The sequence below is a fragment of the Gymnogyps californianus genome, chromosome 3 (genome assembly GCF_018139145.2).
Source record: "Gymnogyps californianus isolate 813 chromosome 3, ASM1813914v2, whole genome shotgun sequence".
NCBI classification, from domain to species: Eukaryota; Metazoa; Chordata; class Aves; order Accipitriformes; family Cathartidae; genus Gymnogyps; species Gymnogyps californianus.
In genome coordinates, this window is record NC_059473.1 from 89,394,831 (window position 1) to 89,421,207 (window position 26,377).

A 26,377-nucleotide genomic window follows, 5' to 3' on the forward strand; every position below is an offset into this window, starting at 1 on the left:
TCCACCCATGGTGACAGTGCCCTGTTTGTACAAAGCATGCCGTTATTTTCAGACTGGCACAAATCACACAGAAAATGGATCTTTCTGTACTTTTTCTTTTGTATAAATTAAGGAAATTCCAAGATTCGAAATTGTTTCCCTTTCCTCCTGGTAATCGAGTGGCTGAGTAATGACCTGCTTGGCATAGCTGCTGCTTGGTGTAGAAGTTAAACGTAGATTTAAAAGGAGGACCTGATGCATCCATGTGGTGGAATGAACTAGGAAAAGAACTCTAGTGCTATAAAGATCAGCCTAACAAGGACTTTATGATTTTAGTTTTGAAGCTAACTTTCAGTTAACAGAAGATGTTGGCACAATTGTATGTTTGTGATTGAAAAACTCTTTAGTTTTTCATTTTCTAGTATGAAAAATTGACAAACTAACTTGCTAGCTTTGATGGCACAGTTTTTTTCTTCAATTACAGTACTTTCATAAACAACATCTAATCCAGTCCTGAGGAAAACGCCTGCTTTTCTCCTTATGAACAGCGCATGGCTTGTGCTGCAGATTCAGTGATGGCAGTTCTATGATATTTGCTTCTAATAGTTTTTAGAAGTTAAGCCTGTTGAAAAACATCAATGTGAGCTGTTTTACCTGAAAAAAGTTCCAATGGCATTTAAATTTCAGGGAAAGACCATTATTTTTTGCTTTATCTTTTGGCTAGCAAAGATGTAGTCTGGGGTATGCTTCACTGCTCAGCTGTATTCCTTTCCTAATTGGAAACTGCCATGAAGAACAAGGTGCACAGAGCAGTTTTTGCTGGATCCTCCAATTAATTTTACTGCAAGAAATTTTTTTAATAGCAATGGAAACTTGCTGGAAAAGCTTTATCATTTTTGTGTGAATCTCTTATACTGTGTACTGGAAAGGTGAGCAGGTGGAACAAAAACCTAATTGCTCTGAAAAAGATACAATTTGTCTGGTGTCTGATGTATTAATGCCTTTAAAAAAAATTAATTTTTAGTATTCAATATAAAGTATGGCAAAATACACAGTTAGTGTAGCTGTACTGTGTATTACTTGTAATTTTCAGAGCCAATCCAGATAAGAAGTTCAGGTGTCCCTGTGAATTCCAGGTTGTTGGGAATGGAAAAGTCAGGCTAGAAGGGAACTTCCTTAGGCATATGCATCATTGATGGGCACCTGGCTGTAAGCAGTATTCCAGGTTGTTGGGAATGGAAAAGTCAGGCTAGAAAGGAACTTCCTTAGGCATATGCATCATTGATGGGCACCTGGCTGTAAGCAGTATTGTGAGTTTCAAGTGCTTGGAAATCTTGAATTACACCTAAAAATCATGAGATAAACTTCTGATTTCTAAAAAGTATTTTATAATTTCCAGTATTTTGGAGGTAAGCTAAGAGAGTGACTCAGGTACACCTAGCAGACTCAAACCAGAAGGCAACACTGCTACCCGCCCCTGCACCATCGACAGCCCTTGAGCTTTTCACCCATCACTTGATTCCACAAACTGACTCGTGGACACAAACACCAATGCATTGCCTGACTTGAAGAGCAGACAGCACAACAGCCTCTTGAAAAATCAAGTGCATCTTGCCTCTTGCTGCAGCAACTTTTTCTCTTTGGATTTTGCACTTGGTGCTCCCTCGCTAACGACGGCTCACGTAGCTTGCCCTGTTTTGTGTATTTTATGCATGTTTGTAAATGTTACCCTTAGGGGGCTGAATGGTCTTTAGCTTTGCATGCTCATGCAAGGGAATGAGTTTGACTTCCTGGGAGAGCCCTTCTGGTACCCATGACAAGGGAAGGAGGGATGCAGGCGGAGCGTGCCATGCGAGAGGGCAGGAGGGATGGCGCCTGCTTGGCACGCAGCCCGCCGTCTGCCCGCAGCCCTCGCACACTGGGGCCTTTATTCGGTGCCACATACATGCGCCGGAAGCAGCCCACAGAATGTCCTTGGCACAGCCTGGCTTTGTGCAGTCTCTTGCTTGGGGACAGGCTGCGGTAATTTCATAGCATGTTACAAGATTCCTTCATGAAGCATTCTTTCCAGCCATTAGAGTGATTTGTGTTTTGTTGTTAAATTAAAGTTCGCTGGAGCTGACAATTTTTCAGCTGGGTAAAGCTGTCTGCATGCATGGGAAATAACTAGAATATAAGCAACGTGGTTCAGTGCGCAGTCAAAGCTACAACTGGTAATTCCTCTTTAGGTTAAGAAATGAGTAAGCTTCCTGAGCAGAAGGCAAGCAAAGGATGTAAAGGTCAAAATGACAGATAAACAACCTTATGAAAGGAAAGAACAAGTTGCATTGGATAAGTCAAGCCTGTCTTTAAGGAGAAATAAATGAAAACGTCTAGTGCAGCTGTGCAAAACTATAGGATCACTCTGCATGTATGGAAGAGAACATATTCTCTATATTGTTTAGCACAATCTTAAAGTATATTAAACTGAATTTGAAAGACTGTAACTTCTTTTCTGTTACATTAAGGTACTGCTTCATCAGAGTATTAATAAATATTTATATTTTGAACTGTCTCAAAAATGCATAATGTTCTTTGCTATTAATTTTTTTCCACAGAAATTGTTCCCTTCAAGCACTGTATTTAAGAGTGATGTCAAAGGAACATTATAAATGTATTATCTTTTAAATTCTTGACTATTGCAGGTCTAGTGTTTTGTCTGGACAGATGTTTTTAGGGTTACAGATGGGAAAATGTTAATTATAGTACAACTGTTGTCTGCATACACAATATCTTTGTCTCTCAAGTACTGGTAGCCACTTGGGTTTGGCCAGTCTAGCACAGTTGGGCTCAACTTTTTAAACTCATGTCCAATGTGTGGGGTTTTTCCTCCTTTATTTGTACCTAGAATGATCCATTGTGATACCCATTTTTTGGCCTCCTATTTTGGGATCTTCTGTGATGCCCTGTGGGGGATCCCCTGGAGAAAACTGAGGTGCAAAGAGAGGTGATGCTCCGTATGCCAGTACCTGTCTGTTGGGGATGTCCAGCTAAAGTGTTAGCTGAGACTCCCAAAGATGAGGTCTCCTTCTTTTGGGGAGAAACAGAGGATGAGGACCCTTTTTTCTTGTGCAAGAGGCCCCTTGCAGTTTGCAAATGTGTTGACAAAGATCTAGTCTTTAGATAGGAGGGGCCATGATCTCTTCTTAGTAAGTATGTCATGGGGCCAGTGTAGTTCAAAGAAAACAAAATTTTAAAAAAATCTTTAGCTCTCTGGTTATGAAACTTCTTTTTGCAAAGTATTCTACACCCTCAAACCCGCTTAGCGTCAGTGTTACTTGCAGCATTCAGCACATCCAAAATTCAGCTAGCATTTGGAAACATAGAATCTGTTACATGTTTTAAGGGCATCATCCTGTATTTCAGACTTCAAAATAAGCTTATTCAAAGAAAAAAAGGCTTGCTAGTCTAATGTAAATTGAAATCTTATACATTCTTCCTCATGCCATAAAAAACACTTTGCAGCTGTAAGCAGTTCTTGCAGGACAGAAGATTGTGATTCAGCATGTTAGAGTTTACAAACCAAAAATTTAAATGAATGCAGATTGATTATTGGGTAATTAGTATTGATAGAAGCTGAATTTAGGTCCAAAATGTTAACATTGTTTCTGACTGGCCAAGTCTTTTATTGGAAAAAGCTTCACATCGGGGGAAATTTCAATCTTGTGGAACCAAAAAAAAAAGTTTGAAATGTCCGACTTTCCTGGAGAACAGAAATTCCCCTGTGCTCACCAGCCCTTCCCCAACCTGTGAAAACTGAGACAAGAAGTTTACAGAAAGAATTTACAGTGTATCAATATAAGGAAATATTAACACTTGAAAAAGCAGCAGCATTCCCCCAATTTTCTTGGTAACTGTGTGCCCTGTCATAACAATCATACTCTGAAATGTGTTTCATTTCTGGCATGTGGCATGTCTTTGTCCCAAAGCTTCTCATGTCCCATACAAATGTAGTTCTCCTTTAATTTTATAACTGTGGTTCTAACAAAAATGATTTCCCATTGTAGAACTGGAAGGTTTTGGCATTTTAATGGCATGGGGGGAGTTGCTGCTCCGAAGCATTACTGTACACCAAACAGTTTCTAGGTGGCACTGAGAGGTTCTGGATGCTCTCTGCTGCCATCTTTGTGAGTGGAAAGGCTCAGTGTCTTGCAGTTCTTCACCTCCAATTTTCCATGAAGCTGTTCACTGAAATATGTATCAGTTCCAAAGAAACACCTCGGTGCCAAGTTTGAGAATAGATGTCATTTCAGCATGTTTGTTCTCAACTGATGAAATGTATAAGTGTGCAATTTTCTGTTTCTCGCTCGTTTGGCTTTTGTAGCTAAATTAGAGCCAGGTGCACAGCTCAAGCCTTGCTTGAACTTTGATGGTTTGCTGATCTCTTTACTATAAGTGTGCACAAGTAAGATGGTATAAACAGCTTGCCTTTTTCTTAAAACCCCCAAAGGTCATTACAGTTTTAATATGCTCAGGTGGTGCTTCAAAGAACAATTTGTTATTTTACACAGCTAATTCTAAGTAGATCTACATGATATTTCCAGTACCAGAACCTCAATTAAGCCCTTTATTCTTGTAAAACCTTATTTCTGTTAAAGCTTGAATGTACCATATTGCTAAACCTGAATGTTTTAGAACTTTTTTTTTTTTTAGCCTTAGAGTGAATGTGTCTAAAAATAAACTGGCGTCAGCTTTTTTGGTATCATTTAATGCGCATAACAAACTTACTAACCTGAAAAAAGCAGAGTTATGTTTTGAAGGAAATTCGGTTTCCAAAAGAACAAAACAAAGTTTAAGCTTTGACAACAAGCTGGGGAACAAAAGAAACTCAAGTCATTGAGGAGAAGTACCTAATCATCATGTCAGCCTGACATACATACTGGATTGTAGGATGGAACTTTCTTTTCGGTAATCTGTTTTGAAAGCCATGAAATAGTCGATAGCAAATGTTAATCTCTCAAGATGTGTGAACCTTCTAAAAAAAAACAACGACCACGGACCCGGTTTGCATGGTGTTGACCTGAATAAGGGGATAATGTGTTTAAGCAGCTTATTCATTCTTCAGTGCCCTTTGGAAAGGGAGCGGCTCCACAATGGTTTGCCACTCAGGGCTCAGACGTGACCACTGTTCTTTTCACTTGCTGAATGTTTCATTCTTTTGTCTCCGCCCCGGGTTTCTTCATACGTTGTTCCAAACAGGACTATAAAGGAACTTTTTGGGGCTGTTTCTTGTCGAACTGTAACGTTTGTGAAGCAGAATGCACTGAGCTGTAAAGGAATTTTGAACTCTGGGTATATAGCTGGCCAAGCTTTTCATCAGAGATGTGTCGCTGAATTAATTGTCTCTGCTTGCAAGACTTCCCAGGCTGGAAGTTTAAACATACCCCAGAAACATTGTATTAATTGTTTTAAATATTCTACATTAAATGTTGGCATCAAAGATATGTGAATAAATTCATGTAGTGGTCTTATAAATGGAGCTGTTTCAGAGTTCTGAGTTTTAGCGTTGACTACAGATTTAAATGCTCACAGACATGAAAGATGCAAAAGTGGCAAAAGGAGTATAAGAGCCTGTGTTTCAAGGCAGACCCGTGGCTTGTTTAGCACTTTTTAAACAGCATAACTGTGAACGCCTGTTTCTATTGAACTTTCACAGCATCACTGCCCAACTTAAGCTGGCTTCTTGAAGGAGTCAGCATGACTCAGTCTGGCCACGAAGTGTTTTGGAAACATGTCTTCAGAATTTAAAAAATAAAGGGACCAAAGTTGGTTTGGGTTTTTTTTTCTTTTTTTCATTTTGAGCATTGTTTTGCAAAATAAGAAAACAGACATTGTTTAATAAAAAGCTTGTGGCAGTATGTTAAAAGAGCAAATCAGTTTAGGAAGAAGAGTTACGGGAATGGGAAAGGGGATAAGTTACGCTGAATTGGACCATGGAGCATGCGGTATGCTTGCACAGGACAGGGAGTAGCAGAAGCCTGCTGGCATGGAAAGCTGCGGCAATGGGATTTTAGAAATGAGATTGCTGTTTCTGAGTCCTACTGCAGTGCTCCTGACGGAGGCTCCTGCCACTTGGCAGTTCTGCTTTCCAACCTTGCGTGCTCAGTCTGGTGGGAAGCTCCAGGCAACTCCCATGGGGTTTCCAAACTTGTCTTAAGATTTCACATTGCTAAACAGTTAATTTGCAATTCCTGTGGATTTATGTCCCAGAGAAATAAAATTAGCCTTGATTTGTCAGATTTGCCTGAGGTCATTTTAAATACCTACGCAAACTCAAAATGGAAATGAAAAAATAATTCCAGAAATAGTTCTTGACTACAAAATTGGACATGATTATATAAAAAAAAGAAGAGGATACAAAAGAGAAAATTACTTTGGAAGGTACCGCACATCAAGCTCTTGCCAGTTTTTCCCACAGTATCTGGAATAGGTACATAATTATGATTTTTATTTTGCTGCTAGAATACTTAGAGTAATCTAAATACACAGGTAAAATTATTTCAGCCAAAGAATATGCTACTTAAATGTGAACACTACATAGAATTGTTGAACGGAACAAATAAAATGCTTACAACATAATGACTTCACTTTCATTTACAAAGTAATTTCAGTTTTGAGCTTTATTTGTTCACTGGTTCAAACAGTTGAACTAACAACTTCTGAAAGTCTATAAGCAATGTATTAGAAATTGTTTTGAAGTGGTGATGAATTTAGCAACAATTTTAGAAAAATCAGGTTTTAATCCTGCTGAATTTTTGTATTGATTTTTTAAACATTCTAATCTGGTATCTTTAATTTTTTATGGAAGTGGAGAGAAAAGTGAGGGAGAGACAAACACCTCTATCTGTAGGTCTGCATCAGGATACTCCCTGAGGAGGCAGAATACCACCAAAGGTTTTAAGTTTCTCACTGATTCAAATCAGTCTCCAACTGGGGCTTGTGACCCAAAGGATTTTTCAGTTCTACAACACAGAAAAGCTGTGAAGGGAATTTAGGCATTTTTCTAAAATACAGAAATCAGATTTCTGATTCCCAGCCTGAAGCAGGCTGAGCAAGCTTTCCAGCCTTGTTACTTCGTGTTGTACATTGAAGGCTTTCTCCTGGAAGGAGAGGTGGTCTATTTTTCTTTATGATGTTTTCCTGATTGAAGCTGGTGTACAAGCTTCTGCAGCCGTGTTGGTTTTGCAAATTATTTTTGGATGAAAAATGTTTAGTCAAGCTCCTGACCGATTCTGCAAGCTGTTTGGGCATGTGTGGGAGGATTCCACGCTAGATACAATGGAGAAATAAACTTACTCATTTTCAGAGGCCTGTGAAAAATAATAGCAGAGTGTCTTTATATGAGAGTTCTTGGGAGAGCCAGTGAAAGTGTTGAGACTGGGGAATTGCTGTAGCTGGAGTGAATTGTCAAAAGTGATTGCAAAACACTTTGAACACATTTAGTAATTTGTAAGTTATAATTTGGAAATACATCAGACCAAAAAAAGACCTTCTAGTAGCTTGGAAGGAAAAGGTCAAAAGCTTCGTTATGTTTTGGCATATTGAATTTTAGAAAGCAGCACATTTTCTGAATATCACCTCATCAACACAGTTAAAATTATGGACTCTGGGAGAGATTTTGTGAAACATGATGATAAAAGTAAAGAAAATGTAAAGGAAAAAGAGAAAAGTACTAACTAAAGCTTTCAAAGATAGTTTTGAAATATGACTTCCCAGAATAAACTTTTTCACTTGGAAACAATACACTTCCTTTGAGACTAGGGTATCCCTTTTCCTTGATACAAAAGGGTGTTTCTTTAATCTCTTTGTTGCATTTCTTCAGTCTTTATATAGATGTGGATAAATGGATATGTACTTCATATGCTTGGGTTAATCCTCAAACACTGTATTGTTGTCCCCTTCTTACTAACTTAGAGTGTGCTAGTGTAACTTGCTCACGTAATAGTTCAAACATTATTTTTTTTTAACAGGCATTGCTGAAAGATCCTTTGTATATTGGGCTGAGACACAAGAGAATCAGAGGTCAAGCCTACGATGATCTTCTTGATGAATTCATGGAAGCTGTAACTTCAAGGTATGTGGTATATCTGTGCCATTCATTGGTGAATTCCACTGTGAACTTCATCTTGGGAGAAATAAAGGTCAGTAGCTTATGAAAGGAAGACGGACTTGTTAGGTTTCTGATCATTTTTATTTTAAGCATAGTATTGTATAAGTTTATAACTGCCTGAACTATCTGCCTTTAATATTGCAGTTTTATGAATTCACTGCATGAGTGCTAAAACTCACCTTGAGATGAGTGAACTAGTTTTTCAGTCTTTTTTTTGAGATTTGGATTGTTAAGTATTTGCCTAATAATTTTCTATGCCTAGCACTGTGCCTACGTGATTTTCTCTGTCTCTGTGATTTCATGTGTGAGATGTCAGCAGCCTGAAAGAAGCTATCATACTTGGCAACTCCTGCCTCTGCCCCCACCAAAACCACGACAGGACTAAGCTTTCAATGTTTTGGTTTTATATGTCATGGTATGGACCTATACCAAGTTAGCTCTTTCTCTTGCTTCTTTTTTTCCTATACAGAAAGCAGTTAAATTTATTATTAAAACATGATGCATAAAATAGTTCTTCTCACATGTCAAATAACACATTTGCTCATATTTTCCTTGTTTGTTAAAATATTTGGAGTTCCAGCCCTGCATTCAATGTGTATACCTAAAATAGCCCAAGTGCCAGGATCCTTAGCAGAATGTGTTTTCTGCATCTGCATCCCAAAGCTGGGGCTGAGCTGTGGGACCTGGAAATACTTTCCAGCTCCTCAGTCTTGGTTTGTGCCTGATCTGCATTTTCACTCCATGTTGGGACCTCACCTGGACGTGCACAACCTCTGTTCTTCCTGCCCTGGTTCCTGTGTAAAAGAAACTTGGGCAAGCAGGTAGTATTAATTCCCATGCCTGAAGTACGTATTCCTTCATGTGTTACTATACTCTTCCCCATCACCCCCACTTGGCTGACACTCCCTTGTTCGTAATCTTGCTATGGAAGTTGCTGGTTTGGCTCTACCCTGTAATTGTTTGCTCCTCTTCTAAGTATTCCCTTTCAGAGAAAACTGATGCATTTTCACCCTCCTAATAAAAGGTTCAGAGCATTAGAAATTGCTCTGTGGACCACGTTTTGAGAATCTCTAACTTAATGTATTCCCTAACTCACCCTTTCTTTAAAATGAACCACAGTTCTTCATACTGAAGGAAATCATCAGAGTCAAGCAGAAGATTATCTCAATAATGTTTGAAGGTCTGGTTGACAGGCTCTTTTTACTTAAACATCTTTAAAACTCTATAATTTTGAGCAATTTTGAGCAATTTGTGTTTGCTTGACCTTCTGAAAGATCACTTGGTTCTCAGCTAAATCTGTCATGGGCTACAATGGTGTCATTTATTTCATGTTTAAAGTGGAGCACTTATGTCGTGGTTTAACCCCAGCCGGCAACCAAGCACCACGCAGCCGCTTGCTCACTCCTCCCCCCTCCCAGCGGGATGGGGACGAGAATTGAAAAAAAGAAGTAAAACTCGTGGGTTGAGATAAAGACAGTTTAATAGGTAAAGCAAAAGCCGCGCACGCAAGCAAAGCAAAACAAGGAATTCATTCACTACCTCCCATCGGCAGGCAGGCGTTCAGCCATCTCCAGGAAAGCAGGGCTCCATCACACGTAACGGTTACATGGGAAGACAAACACCATCACTCTGAATGTCCCCCCCTTCCTTCTTCTTCCCCCAGCTTTATATGCTGAGCATGACATCCTATGGTATGGAATATCCCTTTGGTCAGTTGGGGTCAGCTGTCCTGGCTGTGTCCCCTCCCAACTTCTTGTGCAGCTCCATCCTACTCGCTGGTGGGGTGGTGTGAGAAGCAGAAAAGGCCTTGACTCTGTGTAAGCACTGCTCAGCAGTAACTAAAACATCCTTGTGTTATCAACACTGTTTACAGCACAAATCCAAACCATAGCCTCATACTATCTACTATGAAGAAAATTAACTCTATCCCTGCCAAAACCAGCACAACTTACAAATTATAATTCAAACTTTGTGTGGTTTACTTGTGAATTGTTTTGGCTGTAGTGTGACATCTATATTGATTATGATACTCATTTGCTAAGGTGAAGGGAAAAGTGATGTAGTTAAGTCAAGATCAAGTCCATTTGCTCAATAATTTCATATGTTTCTAAATTCAAATTTGTGTTTAGCATGCTGCTGGCAGACTCAGCACTTGCAGCTGATTCTGGTGTGGTGGGTCTGACTGTTAGAGATGCAGGTCATGATTTGCTTTATCGTGTATTACTTTCCCTTGCCAGCCATTGTGGTGATCTAGGTAATTGTATACTTTGGTTAAATGCTAGTTATCTTTTCCTTGTGAAAGTTTCTCTTATGTTTTTCCTCTTTTCACTTTTCTTAGCCTTCTGCTGGCTGTTCCACAAAGGGAGTATTTGCTTCGCTGATCTTAGATGCATATTTGGTCTGTTACATTTTAGGTTAGTCATATTTATTGTTAGTTATTGCCATGGTACTCCAGAAGAGGCTTTCTTATTTAGCATTGCCTAATCAATTCTGAGAATGGGAGAAGTTCTGGGGAAATGTGTTGTGTTTTCAGTACCATGGAGTATTCATCTCCAAGACATACAAAACCACGAACATTGTAAAGCACAAGGCTGTCATGTATTTTTAATAAGCCAAATTTAAAGACAGGCTTTTAAGGTGATTACAAATATTTTCAAGTTGGAAAGCTATGTTAAATACCTATTTTAGATCTTTTTCACCCTCATAATTCTCCAGAGCAGCCAAATGCTAATAGAAGTGAGAGCCAGGTTTTAGCAGCACTGCCTGGGAACAAGCAGGAGTAGGCAGCTGTACAGGACAGTGCGCTTTGTACAGGCTTTTCATTGGCTTCCAGGGAATCTTCCTAGACATGCATATTGTCTTGATTGATTGTTAAATTTTGAAAATCTAGATTTTTATAAGCTTATGAAGCATCATTTATAGTGTTTCATGTTGAATCACCTTTATACAGTAAATGTCGTGATGCGTAATAAAGAAAATGTTTTATAAAAAAGCGTATCATATGAAGGTATAGTTTCATCAACTACAATACTTTGCTCTTCTCAGCCTCCACTGCTATTCACCCCCCAAAAGTTCTTCTTATGAAACAAAATTATTTATGAAAGAGTCAGGATTTAAAAAAAACCCCACAACTTAAACCATCCATTACTGAAAGATTTTGGTACAGTAACCAGTGTGCTATCATAGCAGAATGGAACTAGTACAATGTGATTTTACCCAGATGTGGGAAGGCAGAAGCATATGGAAAGTATCTGGATTTCTGTTGACATAAATCCAGTGAGCAGCTTTTATTTATTTAGGTATGTATACATTTATCTGTTTGTTTATTTATTACCAGTGCCAGCAGCTGCCCTCTCTGAGGGCAGGTGCTATAATTTTTCTGGACATTACCAGGTGTTTCTTGCTTTTGTGTCAGTGCGGTAATTTAGGGGAACAGGAATATTCTAAATGGAAGGAATGGAATGTTTTATAACATGAGAAAAAATGGACAGTTATCTTCATCACTGAAGAACGTAAATCAAACTGGAATTCAGAAATGTTTGTTAAGTTTCTGCCCTATGGAGAAATGGGTCATAAAACATTTTATACAGAGAAGTAAATTTTTCCAAATGACAAGTTGTTCTTAAATATCTATGTTTACAGAGGAAACTCTGAGAGGGATTGCTAAACAAAACTTTGGTAGCTGGGATCGATCCACCAAGGCTTCCTGTGTAACCAGAGGAAATAACTCTTACCTTTTTATTCCAGTTCCTATTTCTTCCCAACTTGCCTGCCATGATGCAAAGAGAAATGTATCAATGGCCAAAAGGTATTCATGTACAACAGTGAAGGGATTATGGCAGTGCTTGAGGGGAAAATATGTAGAATGGAGATGGAACAAGAAATGAAGGGAGAGGAAAAAAAGCGCCTTTTTAATAACAGGGACTTGAATTTCCTTCTCTGATGCAAAAAGTAGATTTAAAGATACTGGAAATTTTTTCCTTATTTGAAGGACACTTCATTTTCACAAATCTGGTAAAGATAACTCCACCTTGAACCCCTCCAAAAAATGCCGGAGTAGGGAACAACAGCATCCTACCAGCTTGCTTTCTGCTGCAGACCATCCCCAATGGAAGGCACTGTACACTGGGGAGGGACAATACTGACTTGCACCTCTGATCTGTGAACAGATAGGAAACTTCAGTAAATGGAAGGAATCTGGTGTAATTCCTGTAGGTTATATCCTTGCCCACCTACCGCAACCCCAAAGAGTTGGATGGAATTACTTTTCTGTTATAAGCTAAACCCATGGACTTGTGATGCGTAAAAGCGACCCTATATCACTGGAATTATCTTTCTGTGCGTGTGTGATGGTGAGTTTTCAGTTTCACTTCAAGATGCAAATAATAGTGGTGGACCCTTGAAAAGTAATATCATGTGTCATTTATGTTCTCTTCTGTAATCATATTTTAATTAAATCCTTCCCTACTTTTCTTATGTGCTGTGCTTTTCTCAAGTTTGTGAGCTATAAACCAAGCTGCTGACAATTGTAATTCAGTATGTTCTGTCCTAAATTACCATGATGTAGTCATTATTCCACATTTGCCTGATTACATTATTCACAGATGGTAGCAGGGTGTCATTTCACATCACGCGTTACTTTAAAACAGTGTTTTATGGTAAGTACAGTTTATCTAACTGAGAACAACTGTAGAAGTAATATATCCACAAAATAAAAATACACCAATATTTTAATAGATGTTTTCATTTAGTAGATTACATTAGAATATAATTCAATTTGTGAATAACTTAGTTAATTCAAACAGCCCTTACTTTTGGCAAGAGAATATACTGGCAAGAAGTCAACGTAAAAGGTGCTTATAGCTGTGCATCATTAAGGAAGTGGTTGGACCACACAATGGTTCTGACACTATGTTCAAGTACAGATTGTGAGTGCAAGAACATTGGTGCCTCTTTTGCACTGTCATGGTGCAAGACCAAGACTTATATCGTGCCTATACATTCCCATATTTTTCAAGTTAAAGTGGCTGTCAGAAAGCGTGCAGGAAGAAATACTGCTGCAACAACTCCCTCCTATGGCAGACTTGGTGAAGATCTTTCTGTTTAGAGATTTTGTCCCTCAGTGGGACTTGGGCCCTATGAGGCAATTTTTCAAGTCTATGACTACCTGCTCCTTCCACCGTTCAGTGAACATTACCTTCCTAGCGAAGATCACTGTGGACAGCGGGATTAGAGAAAGGTGGGTCCTTAGGCAGAAGCCCATACACTGCCTTGACTGCAGTTACAATTGCTCTTTGAACCTACCCTCAGTTCCTTCCTGTGGTTGCATCTGAGGTTCATTTCCAGTTATTGATGTGTTTGTGTTCTTCCTAAAACTGCTTGATCCCAGGGCTCAGGCTTCCTTGCCCACCTGGACTCCCAGGTGGACTTTGCTTTTATACTGACAGGGTAAAACCATTCAGGAGGATCTTTAGGTTGTTTGCCTATTAAAAAAGGCCCTCAAACTCAAAAACATTGTGGTTTTAAAACAGGGACTGTTGCTTTGGGTAGTGGAGAGTGTTGTGGAAGAGGAAAACTCAGTTTGATAAGCAGGGTTTATTTTTTATCCTAGTTCAAGCAGCTGTGATGGTTTGCCTGAGGAAAATCTTCAAATTTTGTGATTAACCATGACGACTTGTAACTATTTTCACCTGCAACATTTAAATTTTCAACAGATGATGCCACCTCTAGGAAGTTTGTTAGGGAACCCTGAACCAGGCCGTGGTGCCTAGTGGGGTACCCTGCTTGGAATTGTCCTTGCCTGCCTATGTAGGGGAAAAAGAGAAGCAACGTTGCTGTAGTATGGTTTTTGAGATGGGATGATTGTGTGCGCATTTGCTGCTCCTTCAGTTGCCAAATCCAGAGGACTCTGAGATGGAGGAAAGATGACTGGGTAGAAGGCATCTACTTCTGTATATTCCATTAGGTAAGGGGGAGCAGGTTAATTAGTTCACCCCCGGTATGAATATCCTTATAAACAATACATCACAGAAAGAAGAATGTAGGCAAGCAATCTTTCTTTTTGTTATTTGGTGCCTTGTACCCCTTTTCTTCCCTTTCCTGCTGGTTCATTTGGTGGTTAAATTATATCTGATTGCTGGAAATGTTACAAATACATGCTTAACAAACTTTTCAGACACAGTAAGTGGCATAGGGAAAAGTGAATCTGTCAGTGAAGCAAAATCATAGCAGGATAGACAGACCCTAATGACATCAAGTTTATTTGTGGAAAGAGTCCTATTATTGTTTGTAATGTGAGACCTTAGAGAAATTCTTAGCAAAGATCAGCAGAGGAGCCTTGAAGAAGTAAAACCTCATTCACCCCTTAAAGAAAACAAGAAATAATGAAATCCTCAAACACAGTACTGGGGGGAAGGCTATTGTTTTGTTTTTGTGGGACAAGATAGAGTGGGGGAATATTTTTGGTATTTTTAATATGCCTCTTGTACCAAAACTGATTCTGGAGCTCAGAACTGGATGTATCCATGTTCTAATAACGCTCAGCTATGTCCCAGACTTGCTGCAGTCATTCAAAACCCAACAAGTGAAGAACACGCTGTTCTCAGGCTTTTCTTCTCCAAACTATTTTAAGAAGGGATTTTTCAAATGGAAAAGGCCTGGGTAATCTCCGTTACTTTCCCTCCTCTTTTATAGCTCCAGCAAATGGTGGGCAGGATTCTCAACAGAAGTTAGCTGGTGCAACTGTATTGTAAATGGAGTGAATGTTGATTTATTTGAATAATTGGTACGAGTGTAATATTTTAACAAGTTTTATATTGTTGTTACAGAAGTGTAGTAGTTTTCCAGGCTGTCAGAAGCAGCAGTTTCTTAATTTATTTTTTTCCTTTGGAAACTCTAGTAAAGTAAAATATCAAATTTTTGGCTGCAGTTCACATCAGAATGTAATAAGATATCAGTCCCTCTTATCCCAGCTCTGTCTCTCTCCCATTACAAGTCAAGCATTATTTCTACCTAGATTTCAACTCTCAGGAAGACTTTCATTCACTGTCAGTCTGGCTAATGGGATTGGGTACCTCAGTGCTTCATCCCTCCCTGGTCCTTTACCCCTACCAGACAGCGACACTGCTGTGCTTTACTCGCAGTATCCCACCCGAACTGCACCTGCTCCCACCTGAGATTCCTGATCCATGGCAGCGGATCAGCCCGTGCCCGTGGGTGCCTCTGCTGGAGCTCACAGGCTGGGGCTGCAGGACGCCAACAGCAGCAGGACTTTGGTAGCCTAAGATTTGCTGGTAAAATAAAGCCCTGCTGCGGGAGGGCAGAAGGCAGCAGGTACTGCTGAGGCCAGAGTCAATGATATCCTCCTGGACTGACCTAGAAGTCCTACCCTGCCCAAACCAATCCTGCCCTGTATGAGAGGGCCTGGACCAACCCAGGGCCATGGTCATCTCCCAGCTAGGAAAGACTTAGATCTCTCCTTTCCCTGCATGCTCTGAGGCATATGTGCCAGTTACGAGATGTTTTTAACAAATGGCTTGTTGACCGTCTGGGTAGATGACATAAATCAAACAGTTGGTAGTCTGAATTTCCTGATCTCCTGCTTGAGTACAACTTTTAGAGTTAAATCTGGTTGTTTCTGTCACAGAATAAGTATCACAGGGGTAAGAAGAAAACTTGGATATTGCAATCCTGCCCAGGCTCCTGAGACTGCAGATATTTTTCTCCATTGTGCTTCATGTTAGAAGAATGTTTCAGGCAGTGCAGTTTCTGTAATGCGAAACATTGATGTCAGGGTCTGGGTCAGTTCTCCTTTTAAAGGAAACAGCATTTACCAGATAAAATGTAAACTATAGAACACAAAATATTTAAGAGGATATAGGGGATGTAGTGGAGTCATTGCTGCAGACCCAGGGACTGGTGGGGCCACTGCATTTTAGTTAAGCAGAACTGATCCACTGCTCAGGAGGGTGCATGAATTGACCAGATCCAGAACATCTAAAAGCTTCCCCATGAGTTCGGTGGGACCTAAAAAAACACCACCACCCAAGTGTCAGTTGTTGTCTGGAGCAATGCAGTTGTGTAATGTATCCTAAGAGTAATTCCCTTGTTTTATGTCTGCTATGGATTATAAACATTGTTGGTGCCCAGTTGCCTACAAATAATAAGCCATTAGTAAATATCACTGACATAATCTAATCATCATTCGGATGTTACTAACTTGTTTTGCCACTGGCTGATTTAGCAATAAAACAGAATTTTTATTTTCAGTTATTAACACATCACTTTGTTAAATTATTTGACTGGACTAAGCTAAAAATGTAATAATTCATACACCTGACAGAATTTGGAACAAATGTATGAGTGTGGCAAAGGGAAGTTATTAGATGTGACTGAAAGATTAAATGCTTTAAGGAATTGCATCTTCAGAGTCTCTGTTCATTTGGCTATAATTCTGAGCAGAAATGCTGGAAAACTGTAGATCAGCAGGCATAATTTTGAAGATATAATTTTTATATAACCTGGGCTATTACCTACTTTCTATTTTTTTGTTTAGAATTTACACAGAGAATAGAAATATACATTGTTCTTAGTTATTTTTAAATGATCCCTTATCACTTGCACCTGGCAAAGCAACAGGCCAACACAGGCTCTGCCAGAAAACTGTCTTGCTTTGTTCCAAATAGAGTCCGTGATACCTTCTTAGTTCCTTTGCTGATTTACTGAGTAAACCTGCATCTGTGCTGATGAAATAAATATAATCATGACCTGCTGTTGACATTAATGGTGGACAACATCAGTGAGTGACCCTAAAAGATTCAGGTGATACAAAAGGGGGGGAAAAAAGTGTTGTAACACTGTAAATGTTTTTATATCAATATGTTAGCCACTATTTTTAAACCTTTTGACATGGGTTAGGGAGCTGTAACTGGAGACAAGGACCTTTTTACTAACATCTTGCTGGGGCAGGGTGCAATGTCCTTGAGCGTCCCCGAGGAACTTCATCCCATGGTAGTGTCTGCATCAGGAGGCGACGCTGAGGGGAACTTACTCTGTCCCCATGACATGGGCAGCCCCAGCTCAGCACAGGCCTTTCTCTCACCTGTTTCTGTCCTGTTTTTCATATGGTATGCTTTTAGATTTCGGATGCTACTGTGGTGCTTGTGTATCGCTTGTCTCTGATTAGATATCCTAATGTATAGTGCATATATGCTCATATCAAATATTTATTTCAGTCTAAGTTGCATTTGTTACTTTACCTGTCATGGCTCGCTGTTTGGTATGTCAGATACTTGCAAGTTGCCGTATAACTGTATTTTTATACTGTTTTTCGCTATAGTTGTACCCTTTTTTAGCAAAACCTAGCATGAGAGAATAGATACATTGCCATGGATCTTCAGTGGATATCCTAGAACTGAAGTAAATTATTTTAGATTTTTTCATACCTGAGTATCAAAAGTTTTTTCTTGTAGGCATTGTCATCACTGTATTAAAAATCAGTAGTGACATTAGACAAACAACTGTACTCCCAGATTAGACAAACCACAGTATTCCCAGAATTTAATTATCCACGCTCCTTGAGATTGTTGCGAGACAGAGCACTCACTACAATCAAGGGCTCACAAACAAGTTTTTGTACAGTCTTTCCAGGAAATTGTGATGGAAACTTCAGTGGCTTCCCTGTCCATCCTAGAATCTGCAGTAGTAATCGTTATGTCCTTACATAGCAATATAGCCTACTGAAGTGTGGACATATGGCATTTCTGAAAATCGGGATACTTCTTTTTTGGTGCTTAGCTGTGGATTTAAATGCTGACTTGTAAAATGCAAGTATTTAACCGTATCCTGAGATTATGACCATATTAGTCTTTCAGCTGTGCAAACCTTGTGATATGAACTGTCTGCCAGGGATTTGGGACTAGCATCTGAAAGCATGTCAGAACTGAATTCTGGAGTTGTATACATTATCAGTATCAGTAAGCATGATCTGTTTAAAAATAATATAGAGTATCTTAAATGAAGTATCTTCTGTGTCAAGAACATCCAACTTAGAGACTTTTTCCATGTCTTTTCAGTATAATAAACATATCCAGTATCTATTACTGCATTCTCCATCAGTCTGGGCTCTTTATAGTCCTTAAAGCTGTTGCAGAGTAAAATTTTTCCCCTTTTATACGTGGGAACTAGAGCATTATATGACAAAATTGGATTTAGATGTCCTCTTGGGCACAATCCAGTTGCCTCAACATAGGGGTCCAGTGTCATACCCTGTCTGGCCTTCAGCTGCTGGTCCAGGTACCTTAGTTGTCCTACACGTCCTCAATCGTATCTGCCAGCTCTGTGCGGGTGCTGTGGATACCCCGGAGTGTCTCGGATGGCACTAGGTTCCTGTGTTTGAGCATCTACATCAAGCCCCAATATCTATCTGTATCTCTAGGTGCTAGAAGACTCTGGCTCTGAGTGACCTTCCTAGTGTTGCACAGGAAGACTATAGCAAATAGAAGAGAACCCTAAATATCCTTTGGGGTAGCCTTCCACCTATACCGCTATCGCTGACCAACTTCTCGTATGGATATAGTTTTACCAAAAATTAGAGGTTGCATGCAGATTTTGCACCTGACTTGTTTTGAATGCTTAGAACTGCCTCTCTCCTTTTAATCCTGCAGTCTCTCTATACCATTTCATGCCACTAAGGCATACTGAGAGCTTGCTTAATTGAAGGGAGCTAAAGACTGCTGCTTTTAATTGCAAGATCGTGCAGTTAATTTATTTCACTGATTCATTGTCTTTTTATTTAATCTAGAGGTAAGGAGACAGTATTTGGTATCCACAGAATTTTTGACACTTTTTGAAATTCGGATACACATCTTATTTCTGCATTAGCAATCACTAGTGTTTATACACCGCTGTAAAAAATATTAGCCTGGAAATGGCTGAAAAATGCAATATGACACTTCAGACCCACTACCATATGTAAGTGCAGTTAACTGACACTTCATTGACACCCACAGTGGTGCCAGTGCTAACAACATCTGAATAAATCATGTAATCTGTTTAGCTAATGTCTTTGTTTAATAACAAAATTACAAAAGCTCTTTGTGATTTTATAAGTGAGGTTATTTGAATAACTAGATTTCTGGAGTTCCAAGGGATGCTGATTGTGTCCCCAGAAGCAGATAATAGTTATCTGGTAGGTCATCTTTATATAACCGGGGGTGTATGTGAGAGAAAAAAGGAACACATTTTGAAAAATAGACTGGAGTTTCAGTGATTCAAAGATCTTTTTCTCCAAATCCCTTACTCTTTCAGATCCTGCTAATAATTAGGGGGAAGAATTTCTACTGCTCTCCATGCATTGGCTCTTGCAGAAGGAAATTCTTCATTGTTTTATCTCCGGCACAGCATTACTTTGATATTTCTCCTTCTAAAAATGGCATTTAGCTTAGTACAAAACCAGAAAGTTGTCTGTTTCAAACATTATACTTTGGAAACGGTGAGAGAAGTATCACTTAATTGGCTAACTTTATTTCAGAATTTGGTGGATTTTACTATCAAAGTTAATCATTCATCTGCTTGCTGGTCTGTAGGAAGCCAAAATGGCTACTGGAAAGAGATTGCTGGCAGGGTTTGCTGAAAATGAACTATGCACATTTTAATAAAAATGGAGTTAAATACTGCTAGAAGAAGTTAAACCTTCTTCTAGGATCACAGAATCATAGAAGATATTATTTCTGCAAATATTTAGTTAAATGATACTATAAAATTCATTTTATTATAATTGCTTTGTGATTAATTCCTACTGCTAAAAGTAAATTCCTTCCCCCCCCCTTTTTTTTTTTCTCTAAAGACCTTAATGGAATAGATATTTGGAATCATTGCTCTTGCTCGGGATAGAGCTCTGATCCAGTGAAGATGCACCAGAGTTATTTTTCCTTTTACAAAACATATGAATAGGAGCAAGCTTATTTGTGTCTGTTAGATAAACTGAAATGTTGTAATGATAGTTATTAATATCAGAAGAGTCTGCAAATCTGAAAGCATATTGAGAAAAAATGCAGGAAAAAATAGTGCTCTTTTAATAAGCCATTAACTGCCACATATAATTAAACTTGTATTTTATTAATTTTAGGTTCTGTACAAGCTTTGAAAATGTTTAACCAGCTTATTTTTTGCCTAGATGTCACCTGGGTTTGTGGTTCCATACTTAAGGATAGAAAACACTTGTGGTGCAAGTCCCTGAAATACTACAGTTCTCACAGTAATGTCATATCTCACATGCTTTAACGAACTATGAGAATCTTCAAATATTAGCAATAATATTTAAGTCCACTTGCTTACATATACTTTGGTCCCGCACCATTAAATTTAATGGATTTTTAAATTTTTTTCTTTTTTTTAGCTTCTTTTGGTAGATGCAGAATAGAAAGCCTGCCTTGTTAGAGTTTTTGCATTTGTCAGCCCTGGAGTCACCTGAAAACCTATGGAGTCCATTTCTGTGGCTGAGCATAATAGTCCAGACATTTAGAGATCTTTTTACAGTATTGAGTTTTTATTAAAAAGGCTTTGATTAATCTTTTCTTCTGAAAAATTGATTATGATCTGAGCATGTGTTTGACTTCTGTAATACAACATTTCTTCAGCTGTGGGACTGAGTGATTCTACTGAATTTATACTGGAAAAAAAGCTAGTTAAATCATTGATCCTTCACATTTATACCAGCTGATTTAAGAATGTCATAACAATTACAAAGAAGTGCTTTATTAAATTTGCTAATGATTCTAAATTTGTATTAAAAAAGTGATTTTTCAGCTTAAGCCAGACTACACAGTGTTAGGGATTGTTTTTTTTTTCTTCACCAGAAAAGTATAGAAGCTGTAAATTATAGATGGAAAATATTTTTAAAGAACAGTATTTTCAGGATAAGAGAACTGAGTGCAGCTGGTTTTGTATATTTTCCAAATCAGATTTCAAAATGGGAACCAGCTGCTCATCTGTTGCTCTTAGCTAAAATGCCAGCATATGCTGGTTGCCGCATGATGGCCACTTTTGAAATAATATACATGAGGAATACGGGATATGATCTTGATGTCAGATTCAGTTGCGAAGTATCCTCACCTGGTAGCAGCACCACCTTCAAATGCTGCAGGCCCCTATCCTAAGGACATTTGAGTGACTTGTTTGCAAAAAATCCAAAATAAAACTAATGAGGGAATCGCGATGTATAGCATCCACTGTGCATTTTCAGCAAGCTTTCTACCTGAATGAATCAGTTACTTGCAGCTGTGCTGTTTGATTGCATTAGCAGACACCACCATCTGAGCAGGCGGCTCCTGTGCGTCGGTCTCTGGATGTAAGAACTGGCACCACTTTGCTTTTGTCCCAGTTGCCTTCTCCTTTGAGCTCTATAAGCAGGTATGCTTTGATGCTGGTCTTTGGCACAGGAAGGAGAACTGAGATAGAGGCGGGCTACGTGGCTTTGTTGTTGTTATTGTTAATTTGCTGGGAGTGTGGGATACATGGTTTTTAAACAAGACCTGCCTTTTCAGCAGACATGCTGACAAATTAAGAAATCTAGATTGGACTGTTAATAGAAGTCAAACACAGGGCTGCAGAGAACAGTGCGTTCTTAAGACCTCTAATTTAGACTTGGAGCCAAGTTCGTTTGGTCTGAATGCAATTTTCGTGTTTACTAAGTAACACAGGTTTTTTGTAGGGCTAAATATTATTTCATATTTTTTTCCTTAATATTAAACACAAACTTTAATGAATTGGGACATTTTAAAAGGTAGATTTGATCAATATCAAAATACACTGTAGCATTTTTTACTTGCTTTATTTTAAAAAATATATTAAATGTTATGGAGACACACTAAATTTTGTACATGAAGAATAGCAACATTACAGCATATATAAAAGAGGTTTGCTTAGAATCATTTTGAGTTTGCCCAGGTGTCCAGAAACCCCTATTTTGATTTTTATGTGGACTTCCAAGAGACTTCTTTTTTTTTTTTTCCCACAGGAAAGAAATTGCCATACTTTGTCCTGAAATTATATTCAACAATATTCCTGTTACAGTGACTTCGTAAAGAAAATCTTGTCACTTTCCTTGGAGTCAATCCCCATACGCCCTCATTGAACTCAAGGGGCCTTCTGCAAATATGCAGCATTGGTGGAAAACCTCTTCTTCCACAGGAGGTGTTGTAGCCATTGTTCTGCTTCTCTGGGCTTTTGTTGTATTACGAAATACCAGAATAGCGGGGTTTGTAATTGCAGCTGTTGGTATAAAAGCATGTTATAGAGAAAACTTGAGAGTAGAAGACAAGGAAATGGCTGCGTATCCTAGGACTCAAGTGTCTGCACAACATATTTTTGTTTTAGAATTAGGTGCTAAAACAGGTTTTTCTACTCTGTGTTGGGGAGCAGGAGGTCAGATGGTTGAGAACAAGGAGTTAATATGCACTTAAGCAGTTGAAAAGGTTACTGGGGCTATAGTGTTTTCTCAGTTGAGGCTTGTTGGCAGCAGGTTTAGCTTTAAGGAGCAGAGGCAATGTCAAATAACCACTTCACAGAACATGGGACAAAACAGATTCTTGACAAAGAACATAGTCTGTGCTCAAAGAACACACTAAACTAGTTTCAGCTTCAGTAAGTACTGCCACACTGTACTATATACTAGTTTTTGAATGTTATCTCATTTTTGTCACCTTGCCTTCCTTCTTTGTTAGAAATCCTACTGTGATTGGGAAAAAAAAAAGGGAAAATCTACCTAAGTTACTTTTTTTGGCTGATAAACATAGCGATATTGCTCATGGGGCTGGGGGTTTTAAGTAATGTTCTGTGCCTTAGTATTTGAGTCATTGAAACGATTGTTTTGCATATAGGTATTTTAATTGGGTTTCAGGTATATAATTTAACTGCACTGATATAAACTAAGCAAGGTGATAAATATGTAATTGAAGTTTGAAGAGACTTTTAAACAAATGCCCAGTTCTATAAGATAGAACTTAAAAATGAAAAATGAACGTTAATTAAACTGCCCAGGCTTTTTAGGTGTTTTCCATTGCATTTCTTCTCCTGGGTTACAGAAGTGACTTTGGAGCTGTTGAATCATTCTGAGAGAAATGGCCAAGGCCGACTTTTGCTTCTTCACAAAGAAAAAAGTGTTTTTTATGGAAGGCATCAAACTCCACTCCTGTGTCCAATTTTAGAAGTCAAATATGGATGTATAGCACAAAGAAGCTGAGTCGTCAGTGTGTGTACAAACAGTAGTAAATATCTCCTTTAGATAAGAATGGCTGGAATGGAAAGCAATTCCATTTGTATTGTAAATATTTTCATTAAAAAAGAAAATGCTTGTAATTTTAGGCAGTTTTTTGTAGTACAATGTTATGAAAATAAAAGGGACTGACTTTTGGGAGAAGTAGGAGGCAGAAAACAAGTGCTAGCATGCTGCCCACTTGTCAGTTACAAGGCAAGACAGTGCTATGAACTAATTTTGAAGATTTGAGCAGTGCTGATGGTACCAAAATAGACCTGGCTTAGTTTGCTTTTATCATTGTAAAATGTTATGCAGTTTATAATAGTTGTAAACTTAACTACCATCCATGCTAGGGACACTCTTCATTTATAGTGCCTGACACTTGGATTCAGATTGTGCCTGTGGTTGAAGCTTTCTTTAAATATCACATTTACAGTAACCTATGTTCCTTCATTTATAATAAGCTTAATGTTTGTTTTTCTTATTTAGTTGTTAGGTAATTAAGTCCAGCGTTCTGCTGCTCAGAAGTGTCACTTTGAGACTCTTAACACAGGCATGACTGTCATATCCTCAGAAGGAGGATGTAATAGGAGATGGGAAAAATCTGCTATTTTCTTTTTATATGCTTTGCTCTTCCATGTGCTGTGTGAGAGGACCACCGGTGGGTTATACTTTTTGTCCTATTAAATGATAGCTGAGATTCCTGACTGTAGGGACCATTATGAGTGAATGAACTACACCACCACTAAATGACTGCAACTTCTATCACAGCAATGCTGTGGATTAAAAATAGTGAAGGCATCCAAAAAAAAAAAGTAAATTGCCAGATTTTGTGGATTCAGGCATTCCTGATTGAGCAGCTGATGGCAGAATGACCAATTGCATATTTTTTCCCCTAATATGGTATAGACCTTAGTTAGGTTTTGAATGTCATGGCACAATTATTTGTGGTCTGGTTGAATTTTTCCTTCCCCAGGGGCAAGAAGCTGTTAAAGACAATAACCTTGTCTCTTGTGATGTGGCGTGGACGTTCTTTGCTTAACACAACGTGCCCTACCTCACTGGTAAATGAGAAAATGAATCCTCATGCTGTCTGCAGCAGACCATCTACTGCAGCTGGTTAGCACAAAATATTGTGCAGCTTTGCAGTCCGAGCAGTGCCTGAACTTTAAGTCGGTGTGGAAATGAGACCTAAGGGTTCTGAAATGCTTGCTTGCATGTAGCAACAGTCTGCAACTTTCCATTGACTCACTCATTCCACATTTTTTGTCTGTCTATATTTCTGGTTTTGCTTACCTCCTATAGCTGCCTTCTACCAGTGATATCTCATCCTGTTGACTTTTCTTCCTGATTGACTTTTGTAAGTTCCAACTCTGCTTCCTCCTCTATTGCCCACTTCTCTCTGGAGAGGTTTGTTCAGTCCTAATCCTGCCTGTGTTCTTACCCATTTTTGTTCTTACCTATAATTATCTCTAATCCTGCTATGTCACTGCTGTTCCCTCCTTCATATCCTTCTGGATTGTTGATTTGTGATTCTGAGTCTGAGGTTTTCTGAAAGTATTGGTTTTGTTATTTAGTTACATCATTTCGTGATCTCCTAACTTCTGCTGTCTCCGTCATGCTCTTGCTGGCTGTGATATGTCCCACAGCCTTGGTTCCTTGGCTGGCTCTGTCATAGCACAGCACAGGTCCCACCCTTCCCAGTCTTTTAGTAAGGGATAAACAGATGATAAGCAACAACTACTGCTTTTCAGCTTCTTTACCACTTCCTTGCTATCACTGTTCCCAATAAAAATAAGAAAGGAATGTCATAACATAACTAAATTGTATTAATTCTTTCTCAAACTAATTTGCTTGTATATTCAGTCTCAGGAAGGGCACAGGATGGTTTCTTTTCTTTGGACCCATAGCCCTTGAAGGCAGAGATTCTTTCTTCTGCCACCATTCAGCATGGTGGGGCTTCAGTTCCTTTTGTCAGCCTCGAGAGTATAAATATTTAAATAGTTTTTATAACTGTTTTTATAGATCACTGAAACATCTCAAATTTTGCTTCTTAAGCTGTGTCCCAAACGGGATGTAAATGAAGTATTTAGTAACCTTGCGAAGTACTAAGGATTCAGCAAGATATTATCTTTATAGTCTTATTTTAGAGTGATTAATACATTGTATGTAAGAAAGAGGAGACAGTTTCTTTCCACAAACATCTGTTTATGATTTAAACTCTGCAAAATATCCAAAAAAAGATTGTGTGGTGAATACTGACTTGGGACTTTCGCCACGTATCCTACTGTCCCAAGGACTGCTCCTACAGTACTGTTAATTTTGCTGGTACAATTCCAAATCTGTTGTACTTAGTTTTAAAATATTTGTAGTCACATACCCTACTACTAAACAAAAATAAAAAGTGAAAACCTGGGGAGCACTTATATAGTTGATATATAATATTACTTGAACATTGATGCTCCAACATAAAATTATGGTCAAATGTGATCATTATCAGTGAGTTGTGCTGTAAGTAGATGTGAATGTATTTGAGAAAGTCAGGTTTGCTCCACATGCCTTTTTTCCTCTTTTTGTATGTGTAGCTGCTCCTTTCCAGTGACAGCTCTCACCTGTTTTCCATGTCATGACCATCTGGTCTTAACGTCTGGGATGCAGCCCCCTTTTTCACAGCTTGCTAGGTCTCTCCCGGTTAGGTCTGCTCTGGCCAAGTAGCAACATGCAGAGCTAATGTGTTTAAAAGGATCCAGCTAAACATTAAATTTTGTGCAGCCTTACTTCTGCACTAAACATGCTTCTTTCTCTTTCCTAGCTGTCCCTTGGACCAAAGAAATACATTATGTCAGTGTTTAAGAGGCTTTTGGGCAATGCCCTTAATAATATGCCTTGACTTCTGGTCAGCCCTGAGGTGGTCAGTTGGACTAGATGATCGTTGTAGGTCCCTTCTAACTGGAACTATTCTGTTCTCTGTGAGCTTTGGCTTTGTTGAGAGA

General features: G+C 38.8%; 1 protein-coding gene across 1 annotated transcript in view; it reads left to right on the plus strand.

Moving 5' to 3' along the window:
* The window catches only part of ME1 (malic enzyme 1), a 188,230-nt gene that overhangs the window by 98,553 nt on the left and 63,300 nt on the right, over positions 1 to 26,377 (plus strand). The window contains exon 6 of the mRNA XM_050893552.1: positions 7,989 to 8,092. Coding sequence (XP_050749509.1) covers positions 7,989 to 8,092 — 104 coding nt within the window. The remainder of the gene's footprint in view (positions 1 to 7,988; positions 8,093 to 26,377) is intronic.